Source organism: Takifugu flavidus, chromosome 11 (genome assembly GCF_003711565.1).
Source record: "Takifugu flavidus isolate HTHZ2018 chromosome 11, ASM371156v2, whole genome shotgun sequence".
NCBI lineage: Eukaryota > Metazoa > Chordata > Actinopteri > Tetraodontiformes > Tetraodontidae > Takifugu > Takifugu flavidus.
The window spans coordinates 12,720,933-12,748,802 of record NC_079530.1 but is presented as its reverse complement, the minus strand read 5'-3'; the positions used below and the strand labels follow the sequence as shown (position 1 = coordinate 12,748,802).

General features: G+C 45.6%; 3 protein-coding genes across 6 annotated transcripts; 2 read left to right on the top strand and 1 right to left on the bottom strand.

Annotated features, from left to right (window-relative positions):
- Window positions 1-738: 738 nt before the first annotated feature.
- psme4a (proteasome activator subunit 4a) lies at window positions 739-19,202 on the top strand. Of its 3 annotated transcripts, XM_057047063.1 has the most exons (48): window positions 739-1,401; window positions 2,007-2,147; window positions 2,270-2,386; window positions 2,874-2,930; window positions 4,171-4,215; window positions 5,038-5,187; window positions 6,030-6,093; window positions 6,473-6,547; window positions 6,853-6,975; window positions 7,063-7,155; window positions 8,007-8,272; window positions 8,374-8,560; window positions 8,644-8,733; window positions 8,811-8,875; window positions 9,194-9,344; window positions 9,438-9,536; window positions 9,627-9,696; window positions 9,767-9,834; window positions 9,922-10,137; window positions 10,553-10,710; window positions 10,876-10,971; window positions 11,183-11,238; window positions 11,325-11,381; window positions 11,503-11,558; window positions 11,663-11,761; window positions 11,853-11,915; window positions 12,001-12,096; window positions 12,218-12,349; window positions 12,443-12,652; window positions 12,895-13,031; window positions 13,140-13,193; window positions 13,277-13,406; window positions 13,491-13,572; window positions 13,661-13,814; window positions 13,916-13,985; window positions 14,065-14,190; window positions 14,275-14,427; window positions 14,527-14,631; window positions 14,723-14,814; window positions 14,907-15,038; window positions 15,110-15,318; window positions 15,413-15,498; window positions 15,581-15,709; window positions 16,375-16,530; window positions 17,645-17,807; window positions 17,888-18,021; window positions 18,096-18,236; window positions 18,306-19,202. In XM_057047063.1, exons 1-47 carry the CDS (start codon window positions 1,205-1,207, stop codon window positions 18,228-18,230), a joined length of 5,544 nt encoding a protein of 1,847 aa, XP_056903043.1. In that variant the 5' UTR covers window positions 739-1,204; the 3' UTR covers window positions 18,231-18,236; window positions 18,306-19,202. The 3 variants fall into 3 exon arrangements, with proteins under 3 accessions (XP_056903043.1, XP_056903044.1, XP_056903045.1); XM_057047064.1 differs by lacking the exon at window positions 2,874-2,930 and having other exon boundaries at window positions 740-1,401; XM_057047065.1 differs by lacking the exons at window positions 739-1,401; window positions 2,007-2,147; window positions 2,270-2,386; window positions 2,874-2,930 and adding an exon at window positions 3,006-3,114.
- Window positions 19,203-19,406: 204 nt separating this feature from the next.
- Window positions 19,407-23,566, top strand: gpr75 (G protein-coupled receptor 75). Its single transcript, XM_057047067.1, has 2 exons — window positions 19,407-19,707; window positions 20,757-23,566. The coding sequence occupies exon 2, from the start codon at window positions 20,849-20,851 to the stop codon at window positions 22,472-22,474; it is 1,626 nt and encodes a 541-aa protein (XP_056903047.1). The 5' UTR covers window positions 19,407-19,707; window positions 20,757-20,848; the 3' UTR covers window positions 22,475-23,566.
- Window positions 23,564-26,966, bottom strand: erlec1 (endoplasmic reticulum lectin 1). 2 transcript variants are annotated; one of them, XM_057047068.1, is made up of 14 exons: window positions 26,654-26,966; window positions 26,375-26,479; window positions 26,172-26,252; window positions 26,028-26,105; window positions 25,898-25,961; window positions 25,775-25,815; window positions 25,478-25,701; window positions 25,252-25,393; window positions 25,017-25,172; window positions 24,891-24,950; window positions 24,679-24,803; window positions 24,523-24,600; window positions 24,346-24,421; window positions 23,564-24,254 (listed from the first exon to the last, which is right to left on the bottom strand). In XM_057047068.1, the coding sequence occupies exons 1-14, from the start codon at window positions 26,795-26,797 to the stop codon at window positions 24,183-24,185; spliced, it is 1,446 nt and encodes a 481-aa protein (XP_056903048.1). In that variant the 5' UTR covers window positions 26,798-26,966; the 3' UTR covers window positions 23,564-24,182. The 2 variants fall into 2 exon arrangements, with proteins under 2 accessions (XP_056903048.1, XP_056903049.1); XM_057047069.1 differs by having other exon boundaries at window positions 25,898-25,958.
- Window positions 26,967-27,870: the final 904 nt, after the last annotated feature.

Genomic DNA, 27,870 nt, shown 5'->3' with positions numbered 1-27,870 from the left:
TGAATGCTTGTTAAATACTTTCCATCACATATTTACGTTTTGGTTTGATTCTTTTATTGCTTTGAATCCAGCAAGTGTTCTGTTTATTCCAGTTTTTTCCATTTAAGACAATAAAATCACAACTTATTTATTCTTGTAAAAACAGAGATAAAAAATATATTCAATCTGGAAAAACAAAATGGTTTTTGAAATGAAGTGAAATAATGGCAGCAAATCTTTTTTTCAAAATAAAACCCTAACCCTAACCCTAACCCTAAAGAATATTTTAATATCTTTAATGTCATATTTCTGTCTCGCTCTCCTGAGTTTCAACGCATGATAGCGGTAAGTGACCATATAAAACTTACCTGCCCATTTCCATTTGATTTTTAATATTGTCTCGTACAAATATAAATGTTATTATGGTCGCAGATTGTATTTTATTGATCAGGGGGCCGCATTTCAAAAATACTGATCAGGGTGACTGGACACACTGTTCGTTATTATTCTTATTCTTATTGTTGTTGTTGTTGTCAGACAACGTTGTTTTCACTGTATTGTTTGCTAGAATAAACTTTTAGTATTTTGTTGTAATTTTGACCTACAAAAGAATCATTAAGTGTATCCCAAGTTATCCTGTTTAAGTGGATAACCATTTGTAAAAAGCACGAATGGCGAAGAGAATGCTGGGAAATGTAGTTCTGCGTGTGGAAAGCGGATGTGACGACATCATTTAGCCTGGTGTCGTCTGCCGCCAGCCTTCCTGCAGTTGGATGAATCGACGTTGACAGCCCCTCGGTCATGACTGTGCGTTTGTAGTAGAGCTCACTTCAACTGCACCGTTAGCTAGTGGTCAACCGTTTGGGATTACGGTCGTCAAAAGATATCCCCGTCCCGACGCGTTCTTTGGACGGAGCTGTTTTTCTTTAGCCTTAATAGTTTTTTTTTAGAATGACACTGAAATTGTGATGTTTTCTGTTAAAATAATCAAGCCTAACTTGAGCCAGGGGGCTAGCTAGCGTGTCATCAACTTGTGATTCTCCTAACTTAGGCACGGGCCATAACAACCCTGATATTGGAAGAGGGGTAAGCTAACGTTAGCTAAGCTTTGGTGACCGCTATTTTAACCTGGCGGTAGCGGCGTGACTTGCGCTGGGAGATTGTACCAGTAAAATTGTGTAGCTTTCGTTAAGACGTGGAATCCCGTTATCTGGACATCTGTAATATGAAAAGGACGGACGCTGGAACGCTGGGATTTGTTCCGCAGAAAGACATCGTCTACAACAAACTTCTCCCGTATGCGGAGAGACTCGACGGAGAATCGAGAGAGATTTTGAGCAAAATCAAGGGGAACTTGAGCCGAGCTGTGCAGCTGAGAGAGTTATGGCCCGGCGTGCTGTTTTGGACACGGAAACTTTCCACGTGAGTCACTCTTGATTTATGTTGCCCACCTCACCTCATCTTTACGATTGCTGCAGATCTTAGTGGTAAATATTCCTTAGAGAACCTGACTGGCGCTGCTTAGTGGCTGCTTATCTGCAGAACTTATGAAACCCTCCACTGTCTCGTAACTTGGATTATTCAAACGTCTTCCTGCGACCTTTATGCCCCCTCCAAGCAAACGCAAACTAACCCCCCCCAACAACAGTGCTCAGTGTCTTTCATTTGACATGGTTTTGGTGGAACCTTTAAAACGCAACCGTGGCTCCCCTGCACAACAGTAGATCATTGAGATTCCTCTTTATTTTGAGGTCATTCTGACGTCCGCTGTTTGAAGCAGTGAAGTCAGCTGACGACCCACCAGACAACCCAATAAAAATTAAAAAAACCCTTAGTTTTTCTGCCCTTGATGTCTATCAAGCGACGTCCACGTCTGTCGACCAAGTTGGCAGCAGCAAAAATCAGCTCGTTTCACTTTTAATCTCATCTTTTCTTTGCACTTTGATTCATTTCAGTGAAGTTGCCAACTTCACTTTGTGTTTGCTTGTGTCAGACTCTCACAGTTGTTCCTCAATTTGTAATAATAGGTACATCAGACTGTACGGGCGGAAGTTCAGCAAAGAAGACCACGTTCTGTTCATCAAGTTACTTTACGAGCTAGTGACCATCCCCAGGCTGGAGATAAGCATGATGCAGGGCCTTGCTCGACTTCTTATCAACCTTCTCAAGTAAGACGGAACCCCGGCCGAACAACACATCGTGTCCGTTATCCGCGATAGTTTTGCATCACCGTGTTGCACGATGGTGACGGGTGTGTGTTCAAGCCGCACATGTGTTGTCTGACCAACAGAAAAAAGGAGCTGCTCTCCAGGGAGGACCTCGAGCTACAGTGGAGACCCCTGTACGAGCTGAACGACAGGATTCTTTTCTCCAAGACAGAACATCTGGGCCTTAACTGGTTTCCCAAGTAGGGCTGTTTATTTTTTTTGGTTAATATTTGATTTTGATGTTTTTTCAGTGTATTTCTTTCCACTCCATTTCATCTCCAGTCTGAAGTTTTGCATGTGCCATAAGATCAGTAACATTAAATAAGGAAGTTAGATATTTTTCATTGAAATATCAAAGCATTTAAGTGTTACATCACACGAAGTAGTGCCAGGGCTCTGGAAAAGCTGTCAGTCGTCGGCCGAAACCTTTTATTCGATATGTTCCGTATATCACCCTTAAAATTCCGACATTCTTGTCATAGCGAGCAGTGCGTGGTGCTCTTTTATGGTGCTATGGGAACATTGGCTGTTTATCACATGAAAAGCTGCTTGATTTAACTTCCAGCTCACATTTTAAAATCCACACACACTAAATCTGAAAACACAAGTTGTTTAAATCTTTGATGGACTGGCTACGTGTGGTGTGCTGAGTGTGTCCTTTATCCTTTTGTCTCCTCTCACATTCAGTTCCTCACGGCCTCGTTCCTCCTCTAAACATGTAATGATAAAATTGGTTCACAGGTGGTAAGGACGACACTTTTATTTGTGTTTTCATGATCCCTCTGTAAGAGGCACTGTCTTTTCTTTATTACATTGCATGTTCAGAGGAAAACTGGATGTCCCACATGCAGCTTGTGACAGGAGAAATCAAGACTCGATCAATGTTAACATGTCACTCATATTGGAGACTTTCGCACTGCAGCTAAAGGTTGTTTTTACTTTCCATCATTGATTCTAGATCCTCCAACATTGTTTGGCCCAAGATTTATCCATATTGTATTATGGATTTTATATATAAATTGACAGGAACACCTTAAGGGACAGATACAGCATGAGAAATTGTAAATATTCAGCACTGAACTACACCACACTTGTTCATGGGGGGTCTCCCGTTAATATTCCTCTAAAACTGAGTCCTCCTCACATTAGTGCTCAGCATTGTCGAGCGTCACAGACAAGCGCCAGCTCCTGTCACGCGTCCTGGAAAATGAGCATTCACTTGAACTCCACTACAAAGGTCACACGGTGCAACTGGGGTCCCTCTTCTCTGGGAGTCGATGGACTCTGTAACAGGACACCCATTTTGCCCCGTCCTTGTTAGCGTCGAAGGTTTCGTTGCATGATTTTTTTTTTTTTTTTTTGCCTCTGGTTGTTGGCTTCATACTGGGGACTCACAGTACTAAAACTCAGGACAGGGGGGACATGAAACTAGATCGCTTTTGTCTCATGGTTCAACTATTGTCGGGGAATTAAATGTAAGGTATAAAATCTTTGATGTATGGAGCTGAATAATGGGTATTGGTGGGGTTTTTCCAACAGGGCATGGCTTGAGCTTGCATGTGAGAGAATTGGTGGGGTTGTGATTGGGGAGCATAGAAACCATCCAGTACTGTAATGGGACCACGTCCCTGCAGTTCCAGAGATCATTTTAGCCATAACATGGTTATGACGTAATACGTATATTATTAGAAATCTAATATCCATGTCTTCAAACCCTAAAACTAAAGTTAAATTCAAGCTGATTGCAGAACTATTAGCATCCAAACAGTTGAAGTGCTGTTATTGCTTCAGTAACTGTACAAGTACTCGTGATGTTATTGCAGTGTCCTCACACACACGAGCCCTAATGTTCTCATTCACTGTGGAGGTGTGTAAAGAAGTCTTTGTCAGCATGCAGTAGAAGTCACAGTAGAATCACACCAGCATGAGCTGTGTTTAACTGAATTTTGTATCTTTATCTTTATCTTTTTTGTTGTTGTTTCAGCTCTGTGGAGGGTGTGCTGAAAACACTTGTGAAAAGCTGCAGACCGTAAGTGCATCGTTAATCGTTCATGTGTGACTGACTCTTTTTAAACATGTACATTAGTTGCATTTTCTTAAATGAAAGCAGACGCATGATGTAAGACTCACTTTTTCAGTGCTTCAGCTTTGAGTATTTGGGCATCGCTCACAGTCGTTCGTAATGATCTTGAGTTAAATGCAGTCAAACTGGCCGTTCAGAGTTGTAAAACTGGTGTGTTTAGAGTTCAGCTGTGTTCAGTCCTTTGTTTTTCCCGACTAAAGCACATTACTGTGCATGAAAGCAGCCCAATATGTCCCTTTAAAAATTGTATCTTTATTACCCAACCCTGCTTAAATAAGCAAGTCCCTGATTGTGTCCACTCTGGTTGTGAAGCTATCCTCGGCAGGCACCGTGACAGATAATCCTATTATCTCATCTAAATCTGTCTTGTGTGAGAGTTTCCTGCATCGGTGAGAAGGTTGAGTGATTCCCAGTCAGCTGTGAAGGAAAGGATGTTTCCTTGGTTGGAAATAAGTGTTTCAAGGCTTGCAGTGAATTTAGAATCACTAGGGGCGTTAAGTAACCTAAAATAACCTGCAGTGTTTACACAAACGCATAGTGAGGCATGAAAATCCCTCAGTATGGAGGCCAAGGGACCCACGGGATTGAGGCAGACACTATTAGATAAGTCTGGTTGTCAGTGTTTGTGGGGAAGCTAATATGCTTTCTTATTTTTGTAGCAGCTTAAGTTGCTGATTGTAATATTTATAATTTCAAATGGTCCTTATTCAAATATTAATGCTTTCATATAAAATGATTAATAATTATTAACAATCTATGTGCTTGCAGGTACTTTTCAGAATCTGCCACTCAGGAGATGCTGAATGAATGGAGACCACTCCTCTGTCCATTTGATGTCACCATGCAAAGAGCAATCAGCTACTTTGAGCTCTTTTTGCCCACAACTCTGCCCCCAGAGCTGCATCACAAGGGCTTTAAGTAAGACACCTCAAACTTGGCTGCCTGTTGAGAAGCAATTAGTTTGCTACATGTTAACATTTCATTGATTATGTTGCTAATGGTTGTCTGTATCCTCTACCTGTCAGCATCATTACAGTTATTAAAACCGCTCATGCTGGCCAAAAAAAATATGAAGTCAAAAGTAACTCTTGAGTCATTCACACTTCTGGGATATCAGCCTGTCCGTTCTTCATCAGTTTCACCTGCACTTGTGCAGATTTGCTAAAGAACACCAAAAGCTCAGACCACCACGTGCTAGCTGAAGATATCTTGACTGTCAGGTACCAGGGTGAGAGATCTCTTGGCTCCCGTGCTTCGTTATCTGACCACATGCTGGTGCGGTTGACCCTGGGTTCCTTCCCGGGTCACGGCAGTGCCCTCTCTCGTGTGGCTGCAGTGTATCAGGACTTTCTGGATGATCAAGTCATTGATGCCATCGATTGACCTCCCATTTGCCCTGACCTGGATTCAATCCAACACCTCTGGGGCATTATGTATTTCTGTAGCCACAGACTGGCCAGGAGCTGGCCAGGATGCCCTAATCCAGGTCTGGGAGGAGATCCACAGGCTATATGAGCATACATCAGCTCATCAGGAGCTTGCCCAGATGGTGTCGAGGGTACACGCAGGCACTAGGCCAAACACGCTGCTGAGACATATGAGTTTTCAAAAAATTGGGTGTTATTATGAAGGCGGCCCTCAGTGACCTTTGTTCACGGTCGTTCCTAATCTTTTAGAATGATAATTTGCTGTTTGCCTGTCTTTTACATGTTCTACATATGTTTTTAACCAAATTATTGTCTGGTTTGTTTATCTGACAGGTTGTGGTTTGATGAGTTGATCAGCCTGTGGGCGTCTGTACAAAACCTCCCCAGCTGGGAGCTGGTGAGTAGTTTTATTTGTTGGCTCGACCACTTTGTTTTATGGAAAACTTTACTGGTTTGATCATTTGATACTCAAGTTACTTGAAGGAAGATTGGTTCTACATGGTCATTGTCCACTGTTATGAGCTAAAGCCCCATATACCAATCATGTTTACAACCCTAACCCTAACCCTACAATGCAATTAAAACTAAACCTGTGACAAAAATGAAGGTGCTTTCATCATATAAACGGCCATTAAATATCCTCATCACAAGTTATCCATTTCCATACTTGCACCAAGCAGTCTAGCTGGATATTGTAATTATTGTTGTTAGTATTAGTGCAGTTAGCTGTAGCAATAAATTGATGTAATATATATTTTTTACACGTGTCTTTCCAGCATTTGGTAAATCTCTTTGCTCGGTTGGCCAATGACAACATTGGTTACATCGACTGGGACCCCTACATCCCTCAGGTCTGTTAACTCTTTTACTCCACATTGGTTACACTTCAGATCCTATTTTATGTTCGGAGATCTAGGGCAAAAACAAATGTGTGGCTTCACCTTTGCGCCACTGTTGGGCATCAGAAAAAAAACAAACTATCATGTTTCATTGTTGATTCTGATCTCGGCCAGTGAAGCGAAGTGACTTGCATCATGTTTATGTTTCACCCGAGTGACTTCAAATTCATTCTCTTAAGACACCAGCATGTGTCTGATAAACAATCGCACACTCCCAACCACAATGAAATGCTGACCTGTTGTTTTTACTGTTTTAGATTTTCACCAGAATATTAAGAAGCTTGAATCTCCCTGTGGGAACAAGTCAGATGATCGTACCACGTTATGCCAACAATGCCTATGAGATCGGCCATGTGGTGCTGTGGGTTTCATCCCTTCTGGTTAGTTTTTTTTATGTTTTTAATGATTTATTTGCTGTTTGTCAATACATTTTATAGTTGCGCTGACTCGTGTTATGTCAATATCAGGGAGGCCCCACAAAGCAAGCACAAGCACAGCTGAGTGGTCTTTTTAACAGCATCGCATCCTTCTTTCACCCATCAAACCACGGACGCTGGTTGGTGAGTGTTTGTTTTTCTTGTAAAAAAAAATATTACAGTTTAAAAAAATATTCGGGAAAAATCAAGAAAATCCCTGCCGATTTTGGAATAATGCTCAGCATCTAAATAATTTTACCCATTCATTGTTTACATTTGCTTTAATATGAACTTCCCTGCATGTCAACCTGTGCTTATTTAAAGCCAGAATCATTGTCAACAGCGATAGTCACAGGTTAGAGTTTGGAAACCCAACTAAACATAGTATGCCATGTTGACAAGTGTCAGGAAAAGTAAATTGATAGGTTTCGTGTCCTGATGTTCACTGCCTGTCAGGGTTTATGTCAGGTTGAGCAACAAAAATGAGAGGAGGACACGTGTGGGAGACGGTTGGAATATGATTAAAGCTCTCTGGGCTCTGGGCCACATGCCTTTCTGGTTTCATGAAGTGTCTCCTGCGCTAGAGCCAAAGCAGGCAGCGCAGTGTAAGACAGACCTTTATTTTTGGAAGGGGATCTCAGTGTCTCGGGTGTTGCTTCGTCAGACGTTGCTTCACTCAGCTGTAGTTTTGTTACATGTAAACAGAGTTTTGCAGCTGTCAAATGGGAAACCTCAGCTGCATCATTCTGTCTTTATTCAGCTGTTGAAACTTCCTGAATGAATCTAAAATTATTTTGTGAAAGTTCTTCCATAATATGTACAAGTGGACAAAGTTTTGTTCATGGTTCTTCTGGTGTCTGTTTGTATGTCTGTTATTACGTGTGTGTCTCTAGACAACACCCCGTACGTCTTAATTTGTCTAGAAAACAAGGACACACGCTGTCCACCCGTGTCACCCCTTCGTCATGTATCTGTCTCTCTGTCCTCATGTCTAGATGAAGCTCATGAAGTTGCTCCAACGTCTCCCAGCTAGCGTGGTGCGGCGTCTGCACCGAGAGCGTTACAGGAAGCCCACTTGGCAAATGCCAATACCAGAAAGTCACAAGCTTACAGAGGAAGATATTACAAACTTTGTGGAGAGCATGATGCAGCCGGTCCTACTGGCTATGTTCAGCAAGACGGGCAGTCTTGATGCTGCTCAGGCCCTGCAAAACCTCGCCCTGATGAGACCCGAACTAGTCATCCCCCCTGTGCTAGAGAAGTAAGTTCATGCTCAATGGGAGAGCTCTGATGACTCTGAAGCACTGTTGATACTTTTCCTCAAGTCAAACCAAACAACACGCTTTTCTTCATCTGCCACAGGACCTATCCTGCATTGGAGACTCTGACAGAACCTCACCAGCTTACAGCTACTCTGAGCTGCATGATTGGCGTAGCCCGCAGCCTGGTGTCAGGTGGGCAGCGCTTTCCTGAGGGACCCACTCATATGCTACCTTTGCTCATGAGGGCACTGCCAGGTGTTGACCCCAATGACTTCAGCAAGTGCATGGTGCGCTCCCATAATATCCTTATTGTAATATTTAGATGGGGTCGTTCTTCACGTCTCATGCACATCATTTCCCGTGTCTGCAGATCACATTCCAGTTCATTGCTACATTTGTGACTCTCGTACCTTTGGTGGACTGCTCGTCTATCCTCCACGAGAGAACGGATTTGACTGAGGTGAGCCACCTGTACTGCTGTGAACAAACACACCTTTATATCACTTATTTACAAATGATATAACCTGTGTGCTTTAGGTGGAACGAGAGATGTGCTCAGCATCCGCTGAGTTTGAAGATTTCGTGCTGCAGTTCATGGACAGGTATCTGTTTGTAGCTGACTGCGTTCTTAGGAACATTTGTTTTGTGTAGTTGTGAAAATACAAGCACAGAGACATCTGTGGAAAAGTGTTAAAAAAGAGAGGACTAATTATTCAGAAGCTGTGTCACAGTTGACTTCAGTGATGCCAGTTTTTGCCATCATTTGCCTCGATATGTTCTCAGCATAAACTACCTCCATCTCTCCTCCTTTTAACTGTATAATCCTCCATTTTTGTCAGAAAAATACATAATCTGATACTGAATGACAAAGCCCTGTATTATTAATTTTTAAATACATGCATTTTTTAAAATCTTCTCAGGTGTTTTGCCCTGATCGACAGCAGCACACTGGAGCAAACCCGAGAGGAAACGGAAACAGAGAAAATGACTCATTTGGAGAGTCTGGTGGAGCTGGGACTGTCTTCTACCTTTAGCACCATCCTCACACAATGCTCTCTGGACATCTTTAAGGTTAACATTTCACCTGTTTCTGTTCAGTGCCTTTATTCTCTGCTGTGTACACAATTTATCCTTGTGCACTCTTAAGTCGTATTGTTTCAACAGGTGGCCCTGGAGAAGGTGTTCAACTTTGCAACCACCAACATCTTTGAGACACGAGTGTCTGGGAGAATGGTGGCAGACATGTGCAGAGCTGCAGCCAAGGTGAGTCTTGTCACTGCTTAACAGGCTTTTTGTAGTTTCTGTGGTTTACTTGTTTGTTTGTTTTTTGTTTAACCTTATTTCTATCCACAGTGTCATCCTGCAGAGTCCCTCAAAATGTTTGTGCCACACTGTTGTAATGCCATAAACCAAATCGCCATCAGTAAGTCAAACAAATGGCCTTTTAATGTTCTAAAGAAGGTTTTTCCTGACACATCCTTCTTTTTACACAGACGAGGAAGTCCTGAATGAAGAGGAACTTGACAAAGAGTTGCTGTGGAATCTCCAACTGCTGTCAGAGGTCACTGAGACTTATTTCTCAGTAAGGTCGCGCTCCCTTTAACCTCTTCTGCGCAGTTAATGTTGAACTACACTGTATTTCTTGCAGGTAACCCGTGTAGACGGCGACAAGATCTTGCCGTATCGTGCAAGCCTGGTCCAGATTTTGCAGCTGACGCTTCATCTGAAGTGTAAACAGGGATACACGCTAGCCTGCAACCTGCTGCACCACATCCTTCGCTCCTTAGCCCTAATCTACCCCACTGAGTACTGTAGTGTTCCAGGAGGCTTCAGCCAACCGATCAGTGACTACTTACCCATCAAGGTATTACCACATACAGTATACGATGGTACATACTTATCCCCTCCAAGTTTATGGAATATTTTGTATTTTTGTTGACAAAAAAACAATGGCAATGGATGGTAGGAAGGCAAGGACAGCTCAATCGCAGTAATCTGGAGGATTCCAGTGCTTTGACCTTGTTTAATCGTCTGCTCCTCCCTTCTACCGTTAGTTAGCCTGTATCTTGATCCCATTAAGTCTTTTCTCTGCCAGAGATGCTTGGATAGTTATTTGAATAACTATTTGCCAACACCGGTTTGCGCTATTAAAAAAAGGCTAGTTACATAACATTTACTGGATGTTGCTAATTTTTCTGACAAAGTATCAAACGTGCTATATTTTTTATCAGCTATAAATAATAAAGTGTTTTTTTTCTTTTCTTTACCAAATCAACTAGGACTGGGGCCGACCTGGTGACTTGTGGAATTTGGACATTCAGTGGCATGTGCCCAGTGTTGAAGAAACTTCCTTTGCTTTTTATTTACTGGACATTATCCTTCAGCCTGAACTTCAGCACCTTAAGAGATTTGCACAGGGGGAGCAGGACATGAGCAGGTGAGGCAAAAAAGTCACAGATTACCCGTTTTGTTTGGTTTTCCTCTTTCTTTACATTAAGATGATTTCTGAAGCCACTGTTTGCTCCATTGACTTAGATTTCATCAATTCACACTCTGTCACAGTGTCTTAATATGGGACAATTGTTGATTGTGTATTTCACAGAGATGATGTCCTACAAAGCCTGACCATTGTTCAGCACTGTCTCCTAGGAGCTGGGGGTCTGATGCCTCCTCTGAAAGGGGAACCCATCCCTGAACTGTGAGCAGTTGAATTTAAAGTGGAAATCTGTCATAGTTATGAAGAGAAGTCTCTTATTTAATGTTTGACACAGTTGAAATGATAAGTTAAGTCACTAAATGCATCAACCGATGATGGACAGGAATTTCATGTTTGCAGTCATGCTAAGATCAAGAAGGAATCCCGTCTAAAATACTTCACTGAAGTAGCATTGAATTTGTTCTTTCTCCAGCGTCCATAGCATGGTGAATCTGGATGAGACCACTCTTTATGCGGGAATGGAATATGGTAGGTTTAACACTTGGTGGCAGTAAGGTAAATGAAAAGCAATATGGAATTAAATGTTAATATTTCTCCTTTATCTCTTCCTGCAGATAAGTCCAGAGAAAACTACAGAGATGCCATCTGTACTGTAATGAGGCAGCTGCTGCGTAAGAATTCAGCTTTTGTTGCCCAAACACAAGCTGTAGTCACATCCATCTTGGCAGAAACGTATACTGTATTCTATAGGCTGTTCGTCTTCCTTTAGCTTTTCGTTTCTTTCGTTTGCAGATTACATCCTGGAACACTCAGAAGATGATACAAAGTCTCTCTTCTCTGTTATCAAGGTGGGTACGAAACTTTAAAACATTCAATTATGAGTCATGGATATGTGCAGTTTGGGAAGAGTTGATAGACACCTACCAATTGATTCATCTGCAATTTCTTCCAGATTATCAGTGATCTGTTGCACTTCAAAGGTTCTCACAAACATGAGTTTGACTCTCGGTGGAAGAGCTTCAACCTTGTGAAGAAGTCAATGGAAAACAGAGTGAGATGTTTATTATATCAATTAGTGTACCGGTAATTGGTTATAAATCTATACATGTAAATCTGATGAATCTGAACTATTGACTTTGCAGCTTCATGGTAGAAAGCAGCACATTAGAGCTCTGCTAATCGACAGAGTCATGCTCCAGCATGAGGTAAGATGCTGAGCTTTTTAGAGAAATGTGTTTCCATCTTTTTTCCCCCCCCATATATTTTACCATTTTGTGATTTATTCATTAGCTCAGAAAGCTGACAATGGAGGGTTGTCAGTACAGGAGCATTCACCAGGATCTAATGAGAGATCTCTTAAGGCTTTCCACAAGCACCTACAGTCAAGTGAGTTTAACAGGGTGTTCTTTGATATTTCTTTATATTGGTTGCATTTTCTAGTTTTTATTTTTGTTGCACATCCTCAGATACGATTATCCGATTATTAAAACTATACTTTAACCTTCAGGTTCGCAGCAAAGCCCAAACTGTGTTGTTCTCTGCACTGGGAACTTATAACTTCTGCTGCAGAGATCTGATCCCTCATGTCCTTGAGTTCTTGAACCCAGACAACAGCAAAGTTACGCAGCAACAGTTCAAAGTAGGATTCTTTTCTCTGGCATACATGGTCATTCTTTTTTAAAGCTTGTGTTTGTAGGAAACCTAGGCTTATAAATTCTCTGTTTATCTCAAGGGTGCCTTGTATTGCCTTCTGGGTAATCCCATCGGAGTGTGCCTGGCAAATTTGCATGACTGGGAGTGCATCGCTGTGACGTGGCCTGCCATCGTGCGCTCGGGCCTCAGCTCTGCCATGTCTCTGGAGAAGCCGTCGATTGTGAGACTCTTCGATGACCTGGCTGACAAAATCCACCGCCACTATGAGACCATCGGTATCGACTTCTCGGTAGGAAAACCACTTCTGGAGATTTCAGAATGAAATAGGGATTGTTAAAAAAAAATGGATATCGTAAACTCTTTCAGCCGAACACTTCACATTCTATTTTTCTTAACACTGTATTTAAATTATGCATTTATTTTGTTATATAGCTTAGCAAATTGGTTTTGTTGGACCTCCTCCATTACTTCCATATTTCTGGACACTGCTTTGTTTGTTGGTTTTAGTCATATCAGTGTTTATCCCACTAGATCCACAGTGAGTGCTGCGCTGTTGCAAAACAGCTTATGGTTAGTGGAAATCCTTGTCCTTTGGATCCTGTCCCATCAGAGGATGAATTAGCAGAAGGTCTGAAAAAGCAAGAGCAGAAGAACACTGAGTCTGTTCAGTAAGTTCACGCCAACAATAAAACGATGATATCTTTTTGAGCGACACAGTTTAAATTGATGTTTGACGCGGGAGGTGCAGATCGTAATACTGTTCAATATTTTCACAGGAAATACCAGCAGCTTATTGAAGATCTGCTGGACTGCATTAACAACAGGAACATGTGGGTCACATTCTGAGGAGTGAGATATTCATTTATTGAATCTGAGAGTCATTATTATCTGTAAAATCGACTTTGTTTTCAAGGCCTTGGAAGTTCGAACACATTGCAATTGGTTTCCTGTCATTGCTGCTGAGAGATGACCACCAACTCCCACCTCCTGCCATCACCTTCTTTGTAAAAAGTCTCAACCATGACTCCCTATATGTCCGAAAGGTGTGGTGAACACACGTACATTCACAAGTTACGGCCTATTCGTGGGTTCTAGACATGTTGGAAAACTCCTATTTTCTCCATTAGGTGGCAATATCAGCTGTGGCAGGAATAATGAAACAAATAAAAAGACCACATAAGAAAGTCCCCGTTAGCCCCTCTGAGCTCTGTAAGTGTGACTCGAAGCATACATATTTATAATAGTGTCCTTTTCACTTTAATGTCAGCACTCATCTCAACAATCGTATCTCATCTAGCTGGAGTGAAAGAGCAAAGTGAGATAGTAGCAGGGGACCGTAAAGACAACCTGTGGCTCCAGTATAACAGCAGCAGTTTGCCACGCACACAACAGGACTGGGATGGCTGCGTGTTTGTGGAGAAGACTCATTGGGGCTATTACTCCTGGCCAAGGTTCTGAATTTGTTTCTAATCCCTTTATTTGTCCTTGAATATATGATGGTACATCCTCTAGTGATGTTCTTATTGACTTTGTTTTTTTTCCCTCAATTTAGAAAACTGTTGATGTATGCACCCCTGGAGGAGCAGCCCAAACAGAGCTTGAGCAGAGAGGAAATGACAGAGGTCGGTGCCCAGTCACAACAGTCGAGTGATGCTGTGCAACATCAAACATGAATTCATCTTTACATTTCTATCGCAACAGCGGGAGCAAATCATCTTTGACCACTTCTCAGACCCGGTGTTCATCAATCAGTTCATTGAGTTTCTTTCTCTCGAAGACCGCAAAGGCAAAGACAAATTCAGCCCACGCAGGTTCTGTTTGTTCAAGGTGAGATTTGTTGGAGCTGGTGTGCTGATGCAGAAAATGCTTCAAGTAGGAAAAAAAAAAAATTCTCCGTCCTCCTCCTTCCAGGGATTGTTCCGAAATTTCGCCGACGCCTTCATTCCTCTGCTGCGACCTCACATGGAGCGCCTTGTGGCCGACACGCACGAGAGCAAGCAACGCTGTGTATCCGAGATCATCTCTGGGCTGATTAGAGGATGCAAGCATTGGGACTACTCAAAGGCATGTGTGAACCTATCAGACATGAGAAATACCCTGAAGTTGTGTTTCTTTCTCCTGGATTACAGTGCGACTAAACAATTCCCACACTTTTTTCTCCAGGTTGAGGGCCTTTGGCAGCTGTTGTGTCCCCTGCTCCGCACGGCTCTGTCCAACATCACAATAGAGACGTATGCAGACTGGGGCACCTGCATCGCCACAGCCTGTGTAAGCCTGTTTTCAATCCTTCCCGTTTTTCCATTCAGCTGTTTACCTGATAACACTCGTCCTCATTTCTATGTCACTCTGTGTTGTTCAGGAGAGCCGGGACCCACGCAAGCTGCACTGGCTGTTTGAGATGCTGATGGAGTCTCCAGTCAATGGAGAGGGGGGCTCTTTTGTTGATGCCTGGTGAGTAAAAAAAAAAAAGGCAGCTGCCACAAACAGGTGTTCCTGTGAGCAGCGACCCGTGAAAGCTGGGCCTATTTTTTCTTCTTTTGCAGCCGCCTTTATGTGCTGCAGGGCGGTCTAGCCCAGCAGGAGTGGCGTGTTCCAGAGCTCCTTCACAGGTTGCTACAATATTTAGAGCCCAAACTCACACAGGTCTACAAAAATGTGCGGGAACGAATCGGCAGGTGAGGTTCTTTCACACTTTTGGAATCAATCAGAAGAAAACCACTGAAGCCTTATTTGTTCTTCTTTACAGCGTGCTCACCTATATCTTCATGATCGACGTCAACTTGCCCTACACGCAGCCGACCACATCGCCGCGTATTTCAGACTTCACAGAGCGAATTCTGCTGCAGCTCAAACCCCTCACAGAGGGCGACGAGGAGATCCAGAATCACGTGATCGAGGAGAATGAAGTGGAAGAGCAGGACGAGAGGACGCAAGCGATCAAGCTCTTCAAAACAGGTGCGTCAAAGGTCTGGCACGTGATCGGAGCCGTGGGGATGACGTTTGGCTCGTGTGTGAAGCTCTGAATACCTTATCTCCCCAACGTGTGCAGTGCTGAAGTGGTTGATTGCGAGCGCCGGCCGCTCCTTTTCCACTCCCGTCGCGGATCAACTACGTTTGCTTCCACTGCTGTTCAAGGTGAAACGCATCTGCAGCAAAATGCTTTGACCAAAAACAAGGCCGGATTTCTTACCAATCATTTCTCTGCCTTCTCTCCCAGATTGCTCCAGTTGAGAACGACGACAGCTACGATGAACTGAAGAGAGATGCCAAAACCTGCCTGTCTCTGATGTCTCAGGAACTTCTCTACACAGAGCAGATCCCAATGGTTCTCGGTGTTCTCCAGGAGGTGAGATACCACAAAGCTTTTATGTCTTCTTGTGTAACAGAAGCACCCATTGTATAACCTGTAAAAGCTTTCTAATGAAAAGGTTTCTAAACAATTTTACATTTATTCAACGGCATTAGCCATGTCAGGGCTAACGTGGTCAGCACGTGACATCTCTGTAAGGGCAAAAGGGTGACCCATTTTTAGAATTTCTGCTCCCCCGCCACGTTATTGGTCAAGCATGTGAGCACACTGACATTGTCAATACACTATCGTTCATATCGCAGGACGCCTCCGATTCTTACTGACTTTTAGGTGATGACAGAGTGACTTTGTGCCACAGCTTCCGATCCCTTGTTGTCTTAAAATGGGGAAAATTATCTTTGTTTTTTTGGCTGGTTTTATCTATCTTTAACAACCAAATACCAGTAAAAACAGTGAAATATAAGCTTTCAGTCACCATGCTTTCAGGCTTATGAAATCAGAAAACCGAGTTTTGATACTCTGTTACCAGTTTGACATGTTAATACATTTAATTTAATAAATTGAATATTGAATCATTAGAAACATTCAGGTTTAGAAATTGCATGGCAGCTTGATTACATTAAGCCTTAACAGTGTGCTCTCATCCAGAATGTTACCAGATTGTTACTGATGGAAGATGGCTCTCTCATTGTGCACTGCAGATTGCCAGAAGCAGCTCCTGGCACGCTCGGTACACGGTGCTCACATACCTCCAAATAATGGTGTTTTACAACCTGTTCACCTTCATGAGTGACCAGAAGTCCGTGGACGGGGTCCGAGCTTTGGTGGTGCAGCTGCTGGAGGACGAGCAGCTGGAGGTAAAACAGCCGTCTCTGTTGTTAGTTAAAACATGACACCCGTTTCCAAGGCTGGCATGAAATATCAGCTGGAAGACGTTTGAGATATGAACAAACACCCAGCAGCCTGGTTTAGAACATTCGCCAGGCTGTTGGCTAAAATACCCTCATTCATGCTAGCTGGCACTTCTGCTGCTCCGCTGTAGTGATTCAGCACTCTCCTCCTGACTCTCAACTCTGTTCCTCCCCCTCTGGTCCTCTAGCTGTTGCTATGGAAACCACAGGCTGCAGTAATCTGTTGCTATAGCAATAACATCCAGAATGAAGGAGGATGAGAATGAGAGGGATGGAGCAGAGACAAGGGGAAGAAAGGGGTGGATGGAAGTAGCCATTTTTATTTGGCCTTTTCAACTAACCTGAGCCGGATTCAGATTAAATAATCGTAAAAGTTAATTCAGAAAATTCATTCACAACCAATGTTCCCTCTAAGCTGCGCGCTTGCGCAATCGCGCCCTGCTTGCACATACTCAGCGCACAAGAAAATCTATGCAGCGCACAAAATAAAATTCAACAGAAACGTATTAATTAATTATTAATTTTAGAACTGATACAATATAGTTAATTAGACCAGTAATATTGTTTTCAGTACCATCTCGTAACTCAATGAGCGACAGGTGCCCAGCCAATAATACGATACAGTTCAATCACGCTACGCAGCCAATCGTAGCATTGACAGTGTTTGCGTATGTGCCCTGCCTTTACTCGCCGTGCACGTTAGCTAGCTAACAACAGACTCTTCCTATGATTAAAGCAGGACTCTCACATAGAACATAGTACACATCTCATGAACAACAGGATTTTTGTCTTTTTCATCTTATGTGCTGCTGCCATTTGATTCTTTTAATAAGCCAGGTAACTTGCTGTGATCCAAGGTTTTGAACAAGCCTGATACTGGTGTGTGGCCACAGCGGACCCATCTGATGTTGCTCACAGTGCTCCTCAGGGTGCTCAGGGAGGGAAATTAGAGGGAACATTGTTCACAGCTGAATGCACCTCAGAGGATCATGAACGTCAGCCTGTGTGCACTCCTGACTTTTAACCTGAAACTTTCCACACCTTGTGATTTGTGTATTAGGTCAGAGAAATGGCTGCCACCACCCTCAGCGGATTCCTCCAGTGCACCTTCCTGTCCATGGATCCCCCTATGCAAGCACACTTTGAGGCCCTCTGCAAGACCCGCCTGCCTAAGAAGAGGAAACGGGAGCTTGGGTCTATAGTGGACATGATCCCATCTGCCGGTAGGCCGCTAAACTACTGAGTTCTTGCGAGCTGCACAATTGATCGCTCCTTATTTTTATGAATTGTTTGGCTGTTTTAGACCTGGTGCGGCGCCATGCCGGCGTTCTGGGCCTGAGCGCTTGTATTCTCTCCAGCCCGTACGATGTGCCCACCTGGATGCCCCAGCTGTTGATGGACCTGAGTGCTCACCTGAACGACACGCAGCCCATCGAGGTAAGCGTGCTCCCCTTTCGCCTTTATTCTGCCGGTTTTAACCGGTCCAAGCCGTAACTTGCGCTGGTCTCCAGATGACCGTGAAGAAAACGCTGTCCAACTTCAGGCGGACGCACCACGACAACTGGCAGCAGCATAAGCAACAGTTCACAGACGACCAGCTGCTGGTGCTGACCGACCTGCTGGTCTCCCCCTGTTACTACGCCTGAACCCTGGTAAACACCTGAACGCCCCACAACATTCTGACACAAGCACATCCAGAACCTGCTGCCTCTGTCCCACAGGCGCCCGCCACATTGTGAAGGAAGCTCTGTTTGACAGCCCCACCCCAGAGCGGCACCCCGAAGGACTGAAGAGTGTATTTATGTATTTAGCTCCTTTACATTATTAATATACTTAATATTTAAGGATCAATCATTGCGGGGGTGAGTCACCTGCAGTTTGTAACATTTCTGTACAGTTTTTATTTTCCTCTCGAATGTTTGTTCCTCTCCTGAGAGTTGTTCTTTTTTGGGGGGGTTGAAGACATCAAACAGCGTCCTAGACATTTCTCAGGTTTTCTATCCTAAGTCTGAGCCAGCAGGTGGTCCAGTGTAGAACGCACTCATCACTATCTCACAGTGGTCCGCTGTTGGACACGAACCCCCGAGCTGATGACTGAACAGCGTCTCCTTACTGTCGTGTTGCACCCGCATCGGTCTGCGGGCCTTTGTGATTATGCATCTTGTATGTAAATGACATGGAATTGTGACAAATATGCACAAGCATATGTATTTTATTTTTGTTTCCTTTTCTTTCTTTTGAAGTGCTCCTATATGAGTTTTATTTTTGTCATAAAGATTATTTGAATGCCGAGTTAGATGACTTTTAGAAGTGATCTGCACCTCCAGAGAAGAGGGAGAGGGCGAGCTCCCCCCCCCCCCCCCGCCACTGTGACCTGTGATGCGTTTGCTGTGAGGACCTCATCATCGTTGCTCGTATGTCGGGTGCGAATCCACAACCAGAAGCGCCCGTTCCCAGTCGTGACCTCTTCCCACCGATGTCCGATACATTTTCACACCGTTTACAGTTCAGTTGGAGCATTTAGTACCTCACCTATGTATAGTGTAGTGCCAAAATTTCAGTGATCATTTTAGACTGTTTGCTTTATCGAATGATAATAAATTTGTAATAAAAAAATGGATTTAGTGCTTCTTTTGGAAGGTCAAAATGGACATGCGGCATGTCTTAGCTCTCCAGGTCCATCCCTGCATACTTGGAACAAAATGGAGCCTTCAAACCTCGGCGTAAGCTAAATAAAGCAGCCTGAAGATGAAGTACACCGTCAGACTTCTCCAAACTACCAGCAGAATGTGTGGTTGCGTGAAAGCGCTGGTGCGCATGCGCAGACACGTAGGCAGTGACCTCATACTCATTTTTTCAGTGCACGTCGGATGACCGTCGCTCCTGAAATAAGATGGAAATGTGGAGGAAGAAATGCTACAAAGGGCTCCTGCCAACACGCGTCCAGTATTGAAATGGACATCCGGGCGGCTCAGGTTGCCGAATATTCTGTTGGCTTTGGATGCTGAAAGACCTTTTTCTTGTTTGTTCTGCTGCTGCCGCGGTGCGTTCAATTACCGTCAGCGCTTGATGATGGAAATGGGCTCATCTGACTGATGCTCGGACAAAGATCAACCACAGACGGTCGGTTATGGTGTCTGGTCGTGACGGAGATGGGGAAATAATGAGCTTTAAATGTTGATACATGATGAAAATGATCGGTCATTTATGCACGTGTGTGTGTGTGTGTGTGTGTGTGTTATGGGCGCATTAATGGCCAAACGCAGACATTTACAAGCGTCACATATTTTTTTTTATCAAATATGGGTTTATTTCAGTGGAAACTGCTCCTTATATGTAACCCAATGGCAAAATTAAGGTTATTTGTTTATTAATGTGTGTGTGTGTGTGTGTGTGTGTGTGTATTATACATACACTGCGTTTCAAATTATTATGCAAATTGTATTTAAGTGTCAAAGATAAATTTTCTTGTTGGCTCGTTAAATACATGGATGGATGGTGGTGTGTCTCAGGGCTCTTTGCATCACTGGAATCAAGCTCAGACACCTTTAATAATTAGTTTGCCAGTTGAGCCCAAATATGTTGCACATTCTTAAGCAGACCCCCTTTTCAAGCAATATGGGGATGAAACAGGACCTCTGCTGCTGATAAGCATGAAAGAGTTGAATGCCTTGCACAAGGTTTGAAAACCTTGGGTATTTCACCCAAACTTAAGGATCTGAGGTGGATTCAGAGCCCCCGTGGGTTGCTGCAGATGAAGGGACAATGAGGAAGGTTTAAGAGGGCAGCTGCTAAAATGCCATTACAAAGCAGCAACGTCTGGTTCCCTGATGAGTCCCCTGAACCCTGGAGGGCGGCGGAGTCATGATTTGGAGCATCCTGAAGCTAAATATCCGTGAGGGTGGGAGTCCGTTCACACCCCAACAGCAGCTCTGGGCGTCTATTCTGACGTCCTGCAAAGATTCAAGCAGAAACTCTCCAAAAACTCACAAGTTCAATGGATGCAAGAATTGTGAAGCTGCGATCAAATAAGGGCACCTCTCTGTAATCTATAGCATGTTCTCAAACTCTGGTGCGTAATCATTTGCATAATCGTTTGGAACGCGGTGTGTTTAAAATGCCCGCCATTGTTTTTATTATTGGTATTTATTGACGGGCCTCATCTCTTCCAGCTCCAGACGGACCCCCGGTGGCACAGACGGTCGGTGCTGTGGTGAGGATGCAACACTGACGCTCACGTCCGTTGGAAATCAGTAAGATTACAATGAACGCCACCGTTGCCCAGTCCGACCTGGTGGATGTGCCGAGGCAGCAGCTCTTCAATGGCACCGAGGCGCCGGGCGGCTGGGCCGCCATCCACGCCGCCACGCTGACCTTCTGCTCCCTCCTCCTCATCTTCATCTTCTGCCTGGGCTCCTACGGCAACCTGGTGGTGTTCCTCTCCTTCTTCGACCCGGTGTTCCGCAAGTTCCGCACCAACTTCGACTTCATGATCCTGAACCTGTCCTTCTGCGACCTTTTCATCTGCTGCGTCACCGCTCCCATGTTCGCGCTGGTGCTGTTCCTGGACGCGGGCGGGGGGGGCGGCGTGTCCAAGAGCTTCTGCTTCGCCTTCCATCTGACCAGCTCGGGCTTCATCATCATGTCCCTGGAGACGGTGGCCGTCATCGCTCTGCACAGGCTGCGCATGGTTTTGGGGCAGCAGCCCAACCGGACGGCCTCGTTCCCGTGCACGCTCACGCTCACTGCCCTGCTGTGGACCTCCAGCTTCACCATGGCTGCCCTGCTCACCATGCGGGCGTACCCTCACAGAGACGGACCCTGCTTGCCTCACTTTGGCCTGAGAGGCGACCAGGCCAGGGTCGTGCTCTACGTTTACCTCGCAGACTTTGCCTTTTGCGTCGCCGTGGTGTCCGTGTCTTACCTGATGATCGCACACACCCTCAGAAAGAACGTCCAAGTGAGGAAGTGCCCCATCATCGCCGTGGACGCCGCCTGCCCTCAACCCCCGCCGCCTCTCATCGCGGCAGGCTTCGAGAACATGCAGTGCGCCGTCCAAGGCCAACCTCTGTACCGCAACCAGGCCTACAACAAGCTGCAGAACGCTCAGGCGCCTTCGTACGCCAGCCAGCCCGTAGCTCCGGGAGCGGCTCAGGGAGCCACCTGCTGCCAGCTGGTGTCCACGGTCAACCTGGCCACAGCCAAAGACTCCAAGGCCGTCTTCACCTGCGTCGTCATCGTCTTCTCGGTGCTGCTCTGCTGCCTGCCGATGGGGGTTTCGCTAGCACAAGACGTGCTGTCGCCAGAGAGCAGCTTTGCCCATTATCAGTTCGAACTGTGCGGCTTTGTGCTCATTTTTGTCAAGTCCGGCGTCAACCCGTTCGTGTACTCCCGCAACAGCGCGGGCCTCCGCCGCCGCGTGCTGTGCTGCGTCCGGTGGGCGGCGCTGCGCTTCCTCTGCTGCAAGCACAAAACGCGCCTGCACGCCATGGGGAAGGGCGGCCTGGAAGCCAATCGCCACAAATCCTCCCACCACGAGACCAACTCGGCGTACGTGCTGTCGCCGAAGCCCCAGAGGAGGCTGGTGGACCAGGCCTGCGGGCCCAGCAACTCCAGGGACTGCGGCGTGAGTCCGAAGGCGACGGCTGGGCGTAAGCCTTGCCCCCCGAGCACCTCGACGCCCATCAACACCCGCATCGAGCCCTACTACAGCATATACAACAGCAGCCCCTCCGCGGGGCCCAGCTCCCCCTCCAGCCTGCAGCCGGTCAGCTCTCAGACGTTCGCCTTCGCCAAGTCCTACGTGGCGATGCACTACCACACCCACCAGGACACGCTCAGAGACTTCGAAAGCTCTTCAGTGCAACAGATCCCCGTTCCCTCGGTGTAGCCGGGGGGCCGCGGATCGCCGCAGCTGCCGTAGTTTACGCTCAAAGGTGCATCGGAACAGTCCTGCTTCCCGTGTTTGAAAACTCATTTGTCTTATCGTTTCCAAAACAAGCGTTGTCCTCAAAGGTGTCCAAAGAGTCCCGGAGTGAAGAAGAGTGTTATTGTTGCAGCCGCCCGTCATTTGTACCTGCGTCTTCTGCAGGAAAAGAAATGTGTGAACCTCGCTCCCTTTTCAACACTGTAAATGTTTTGGATGTGTTCCCTTTTTACACTGCTGCAAGAAATAAGGAAGGGATCCATTTCTGCCTTTATTGGGACAAATGTGTGAAAACAAAATAGACCTTTGGCCTTCTGAACAGGCTTCATCAACAGGCTGATACTCACATGGAAACAAAACAGCTGCAGTTCCAAAATCTTGTAATTTTTGCACACACTGGTTCATTTGGCTGATCGTATATATGTGTGTGTGTGTGTATAAAATTAAGAGTATTTTTGTAAATACTGTATAATCCTACCTGAAATTTGATGTGCTCCTTTCAGTCCTGGATCTTAACTCTTTTGGAATCAAGATTGAAGCCATTCGTTGATCTATAACCGGATGATTCCTCAATATTAGAACGATTGGAATGGGCATTTCCTCTCACCTGTTTCGCTGTGTTAGTGCACATTTGATTTTGAAGCACCAGTACTTCACCAGTGATTTTGTTGTCTTGCCCACCAAACGCTGGCTTCAGCCCGAGACGACACCTCATTGTTAAATATATGAAAAGGTGTTGAAGTATTTCACAAGTCTGGTTGTTTTTGGATAAATAATGTCTAAACTCTAATATGCACGGCGTCAGCGCCCCCTGGTGGCCATTTCATGACATTACACATCCCTGAAAGTAACTATTTTTTTGTCTTTTCCAACAAAGAAATGTTAAATTAAAAAGATGGGGTATCTATTTTGCGTCAGGAGGCCGCAACTATAATATGTATTTGTTCAAATAGTATTTGATTATGACTACCTGTATGCAAACAATATCTGCATTTTGAATGATGATAAAGCTGCATATGCCGATATTAAAATAAACTGTGAATGGGACAGAAGTGACGATTCGTGACTGCGTTTTATTCTGGGTAAAAGCAGCAGCATTGTTTGTTTTAGCAGCGACCAGGATCCCAGTGTAAAGCATCAGACCACAGACAACCCCTGCAGATCGTCCTCGTCATTTTTTTTTTTTTGTTACTGTTACTCGGTTTCCACAGCACCCACTAAGCATAAGTTACACTCATTCTGCATTTTATTAAACCACACATTCTTAGTGCAGGTGCCCCTTCTCCCATCTGCAAACGTCACCGTGGAGCATCTGGCGCACGCCCCTCCATACACAGGCATGCTCAGGAACCACTGATTCCCCTCTATAATTCCAGAACCCCCGATCATTAATTTGTTCAACACAAATATGAGCAGAACAAGCGATTGCCCGAGTCCCTTAAGCCCGATTTGGCTGTGATATACGAACATCAAAACACGGCCCAGGGCTGTGCTCCTCCACACACGAAGTCCAACCACATCGCCGCCTTCGTTCTGATGTGACGGGCGTCTCTGCTCTTCCTATCAGAACTGTATGTGATACCAAATGTCCCCCGTCTCCAACCGCAGCCCGTCTCCGTCTGTTCCGTCCTCTCCTCTCCGGATCCTTCATGTGCCGTTGCTCTTGTTCAAGTTAGCTGGAGATCGACAGAAGTCCGTGTTCGTCCGCGGTGTCGAGAATCCTGCATATGACGGGAGATTCAACCTGGTCCAGAGGGAAGAAACAGGCAATGATGGACATGTTTTCTTTCATTTCCACCACAGCGTGGGATGGACTCTGCCTCTGGTGAACTCACCCCCAGGATGTACTGACAGGTTTGAGGTTCCAGCATGTAGACAGTGACAGCATGTGGAGACTCGGACTCTTTACATCTAACAGAGAAACCAGACCAGTCAGTCCACCTTGTGCACTTTGTCTTACGCGGGCTTTGAGTCTGAACCTGAGCCGGTGTGACGTTGTCAGACGGACTCACTTGAGCTTGACAATAACTTGTCTCGGCTTCCCCGTCAGGTCACACACGTCCCCGTGGCCGTAAAAGTGAGAGACCAACCTGACCGCGAGAGGAAAAGAAGATAAACATCAATTCTGATGCGAAACACTCGCACGCACAAACACCTGGACGACCTACTTGACTTTCTGCCCTCCGTCCTCTCTGAGCTGGTAGGACCGGGCCACATTCTTCTTGGCCCATTCGACGTGTTCATTGGCGTTCCAGCTCCCAACCACCACGATGTTCTTTCCCTGCTCTTTTTCCTGCAGACAACAGTGGTTTTCAGGCGTAGTTCTGACCCCGAGTGTTCTATCTGGTGTCTTTGTAGATGAGAAAGGAAGGGGCCTCACCTCATGATACTGGTGGACATACTTCCCATAGCAGAATTCATATTTCCACCAACCTACACCCTGAAACACCAGACGATGTCAGGGAAATTCTTCACAGATCGAAGCCCTAAAGCTGAGCCCACTCACCCCGTGCAGACAGTAGGAGCCGCTGAGGAACTCCTTGATCAGCTGGTCGTCTGTCAGTCGAGAGATGTGAGTGGTACCGACAGCCACTTGCGCCTGCCCCGCCACAGTGATGGGTTTGTGAGTGGAGGCCTCCTCCTTCACTGGTTGCGCCTCCTCCTGTGAGGAAAAAGAACATGACGGAGGTGTCGCCAGAGCCCTCCGTCCCCTCCCGGGCACGACGAAGAGCGCTTATCACCTCTCTGTTCTCTGGCGTGGAGCTGAAGGGCGGTTTCAGCTGTTCCTCTCGCTCCTTGTCCAGCTGGGTGAGACGCTGAGGCCTGAGGGGGGAGCCCGCCAGAGCCTGGCAGAAGATGGAGTGGACCGGGGAGGTCTTGAACCTGCAACACGCAGCGCACGTCAGCTTCGGAGGACAGACGGAGCACGATTTTAATCAGAAATGGAACCGTTCCCGGCGGATCCACCTGTATTTTGGGTGCGAGCAGAGCAGCGGCGTCAACACCACCACCTCATATTCACAGGTCGTGACCTCAGCCACGGACAGGATCTCGTGCTTGGCCTCCGGGTGGCAGACGTACAGCACGGCTGTCGTGCGAGCCCGGTTCTGCATCAGCGTGCACGGGGTCCCGTTTCCCAGCTCCACTGAGAAGTAAGGAGTCAGCTGACCTTCTATATTCTTTGTGGGGACCTGAGTTACCAGCAAAAACAGGAAGTTATGGCGAACTAGACAAACAGGACCGCAGTTTTATTACAATACTTACTTCTGTCTTCACTGTTGATTTGGCCTCTTCCTCCACTTTTTCTGAAAAAATGTGTCCAGTCCGTTAAACAACGATAAAAACACAAATGTGTGCAAACACGCTAATTAAAAGCTACTCTCATACCCGTTTCCGTCGACTGGCTTTTCTGAGCCGTGTTCCCCAGGAAGTACTCCTGAAGATTGATCTTCTGGGGGAAAGCAAAGAATTATTCCCCACACATAAACCACTGTTACTCTGAAGCGGCGACACGGACCTGCCCGGTTTCCTTCTCCTCGTGATACTGTCGTACGTGTTTCCCGTGGCAGACTTCATACGTCCAGTAGGACTCGATCTGGAGCGCGAGAAATTTGAGATTTGAGTCTCCACACAGTCAACAAGCAAACAAACAAAGTCTCACCCTGTAGGAACAGCTGGTTCTTTTGAACAGTGGCTCCAGCAGTTCGCCCGGACTGGGCCCAGCATAGAGTCTATCGTCATCCTAACACAAAACAGAGCATCACCAAATGACGTCAAGGCATTTGAACTGACCCGTATCTGTTCTTGCCACCGGTTCTAACGGTGTTCTAACCGGACGTTCCCCTCTCATGTCCTCCTGCTTACCTCGTCTCCTGTAGTTAGTGAAGGCAGGAGACATTTATACTTCTCCTTCTCTGCTGTTGTCATTATGAGGAAGTCATCTTCGCTGTAAAAGGCTCCCGAAGCGGGCTGAAATCAACAGACAGACGTCTGTGACTTTATGCCACATACGATGGCAAAGGTACGTGTGTCTACGTAATCGGTCATGTGACCAGGGTGACAATGTTGCGGGGTGATCCGAGTTCTGTCTTTAAGCTTGACATAAACAAAACACCGAAAACGGGTTACAAGAAGCGAACCTACCAGCGTGAACTCCGGTCCCGGCCAAGTTATTTTAAAAGGTACTTCGTCTGAAAAGGACGGATAACCGCCTCTGTTTACTGAGACGGTGCTGCAGACCCCCGGCAGCCCTCCTCCGAGGAACACCAACAGCAGCCCGGGCAACATCGCTCCTCTCCGGCTGCTCGGCTCTACAGGCCGCTCCTCATTTGCGAGAACAGCCGGTCGACTTTCGTCTTTCGACGGACCCAGAGAGGAATTTTATGCGAGGTTTAAATCCGGAGGTCTCCGCTCTGAGACCGCTGTCAACAGTACATGACGACAGGAAGTGAGGCGTCAGCTGCCACGTCGTGTTCCGGCACAACTCTGGCGTCTCGTTAGAGCAGCGCCCCCTACCAGTAACACGGGGTATTACAGCGAATTACAACCTGACAAAAGCAAAACAAAACAAAAACAAGGGAAACACCGATAGTTAACAATTGTTTAATACAGCAGATGAAAAAAAAAACCCAACATATAGACTTTACCTACCAGCCTTAGTGCTTTCCCCAAAGAGTAACACAGAACTTAAATATTGAACGTATCCATATCCTTTTAACAATGTTGCTAACATTGTCACACACTTTTAATAAGATGTTGCAAACGGAAAACGAATGGTGATGGAAAATACAGAGGATTCTCTTGAACTGTTACACTGTCTTTTTTTGGCAATTATTATTTCATAGACTGCTCAAAAACAAAGGAATTCACATTCAACACTGTGTAATTCAGTCACACACTTAGGAGGCGATAATTATCGTGACTGAATTTCACCTGCTGTTGCGCAAATTTGCTGGCAACGGAGGGATGTGGGTAATTAGCAAGACAGCACCTAAAGGGAATGGGGTTTGCAGGTGGTGATAAAGAAGTCGTGGATGCCAGAAACTCGCTCGTGCCTTCCATGGACCTGAATCCAGTTGAGCATCTCTGGGACCTGTATTCACTCCAGACTGTCCAGGGGATGAATGATGCCCCAATCGAGACCACCAGAACCACAGAGAGCAAACACCATGGCAGGGGTGTTACTCAGGCAAATGGAGGACAGGGACTTGTTTGGTTGTGGAAATGCATTTTTGATTTGGAGGATGATTCTAAATCCAGTCTTCAATGAGTTAACGATTCAGGTTTCAGTACCCCACACAATCAATTGTAAAGATTTGATACTGAAATAAGTAATTTCTTGAAGATCTAGCATGATTGAA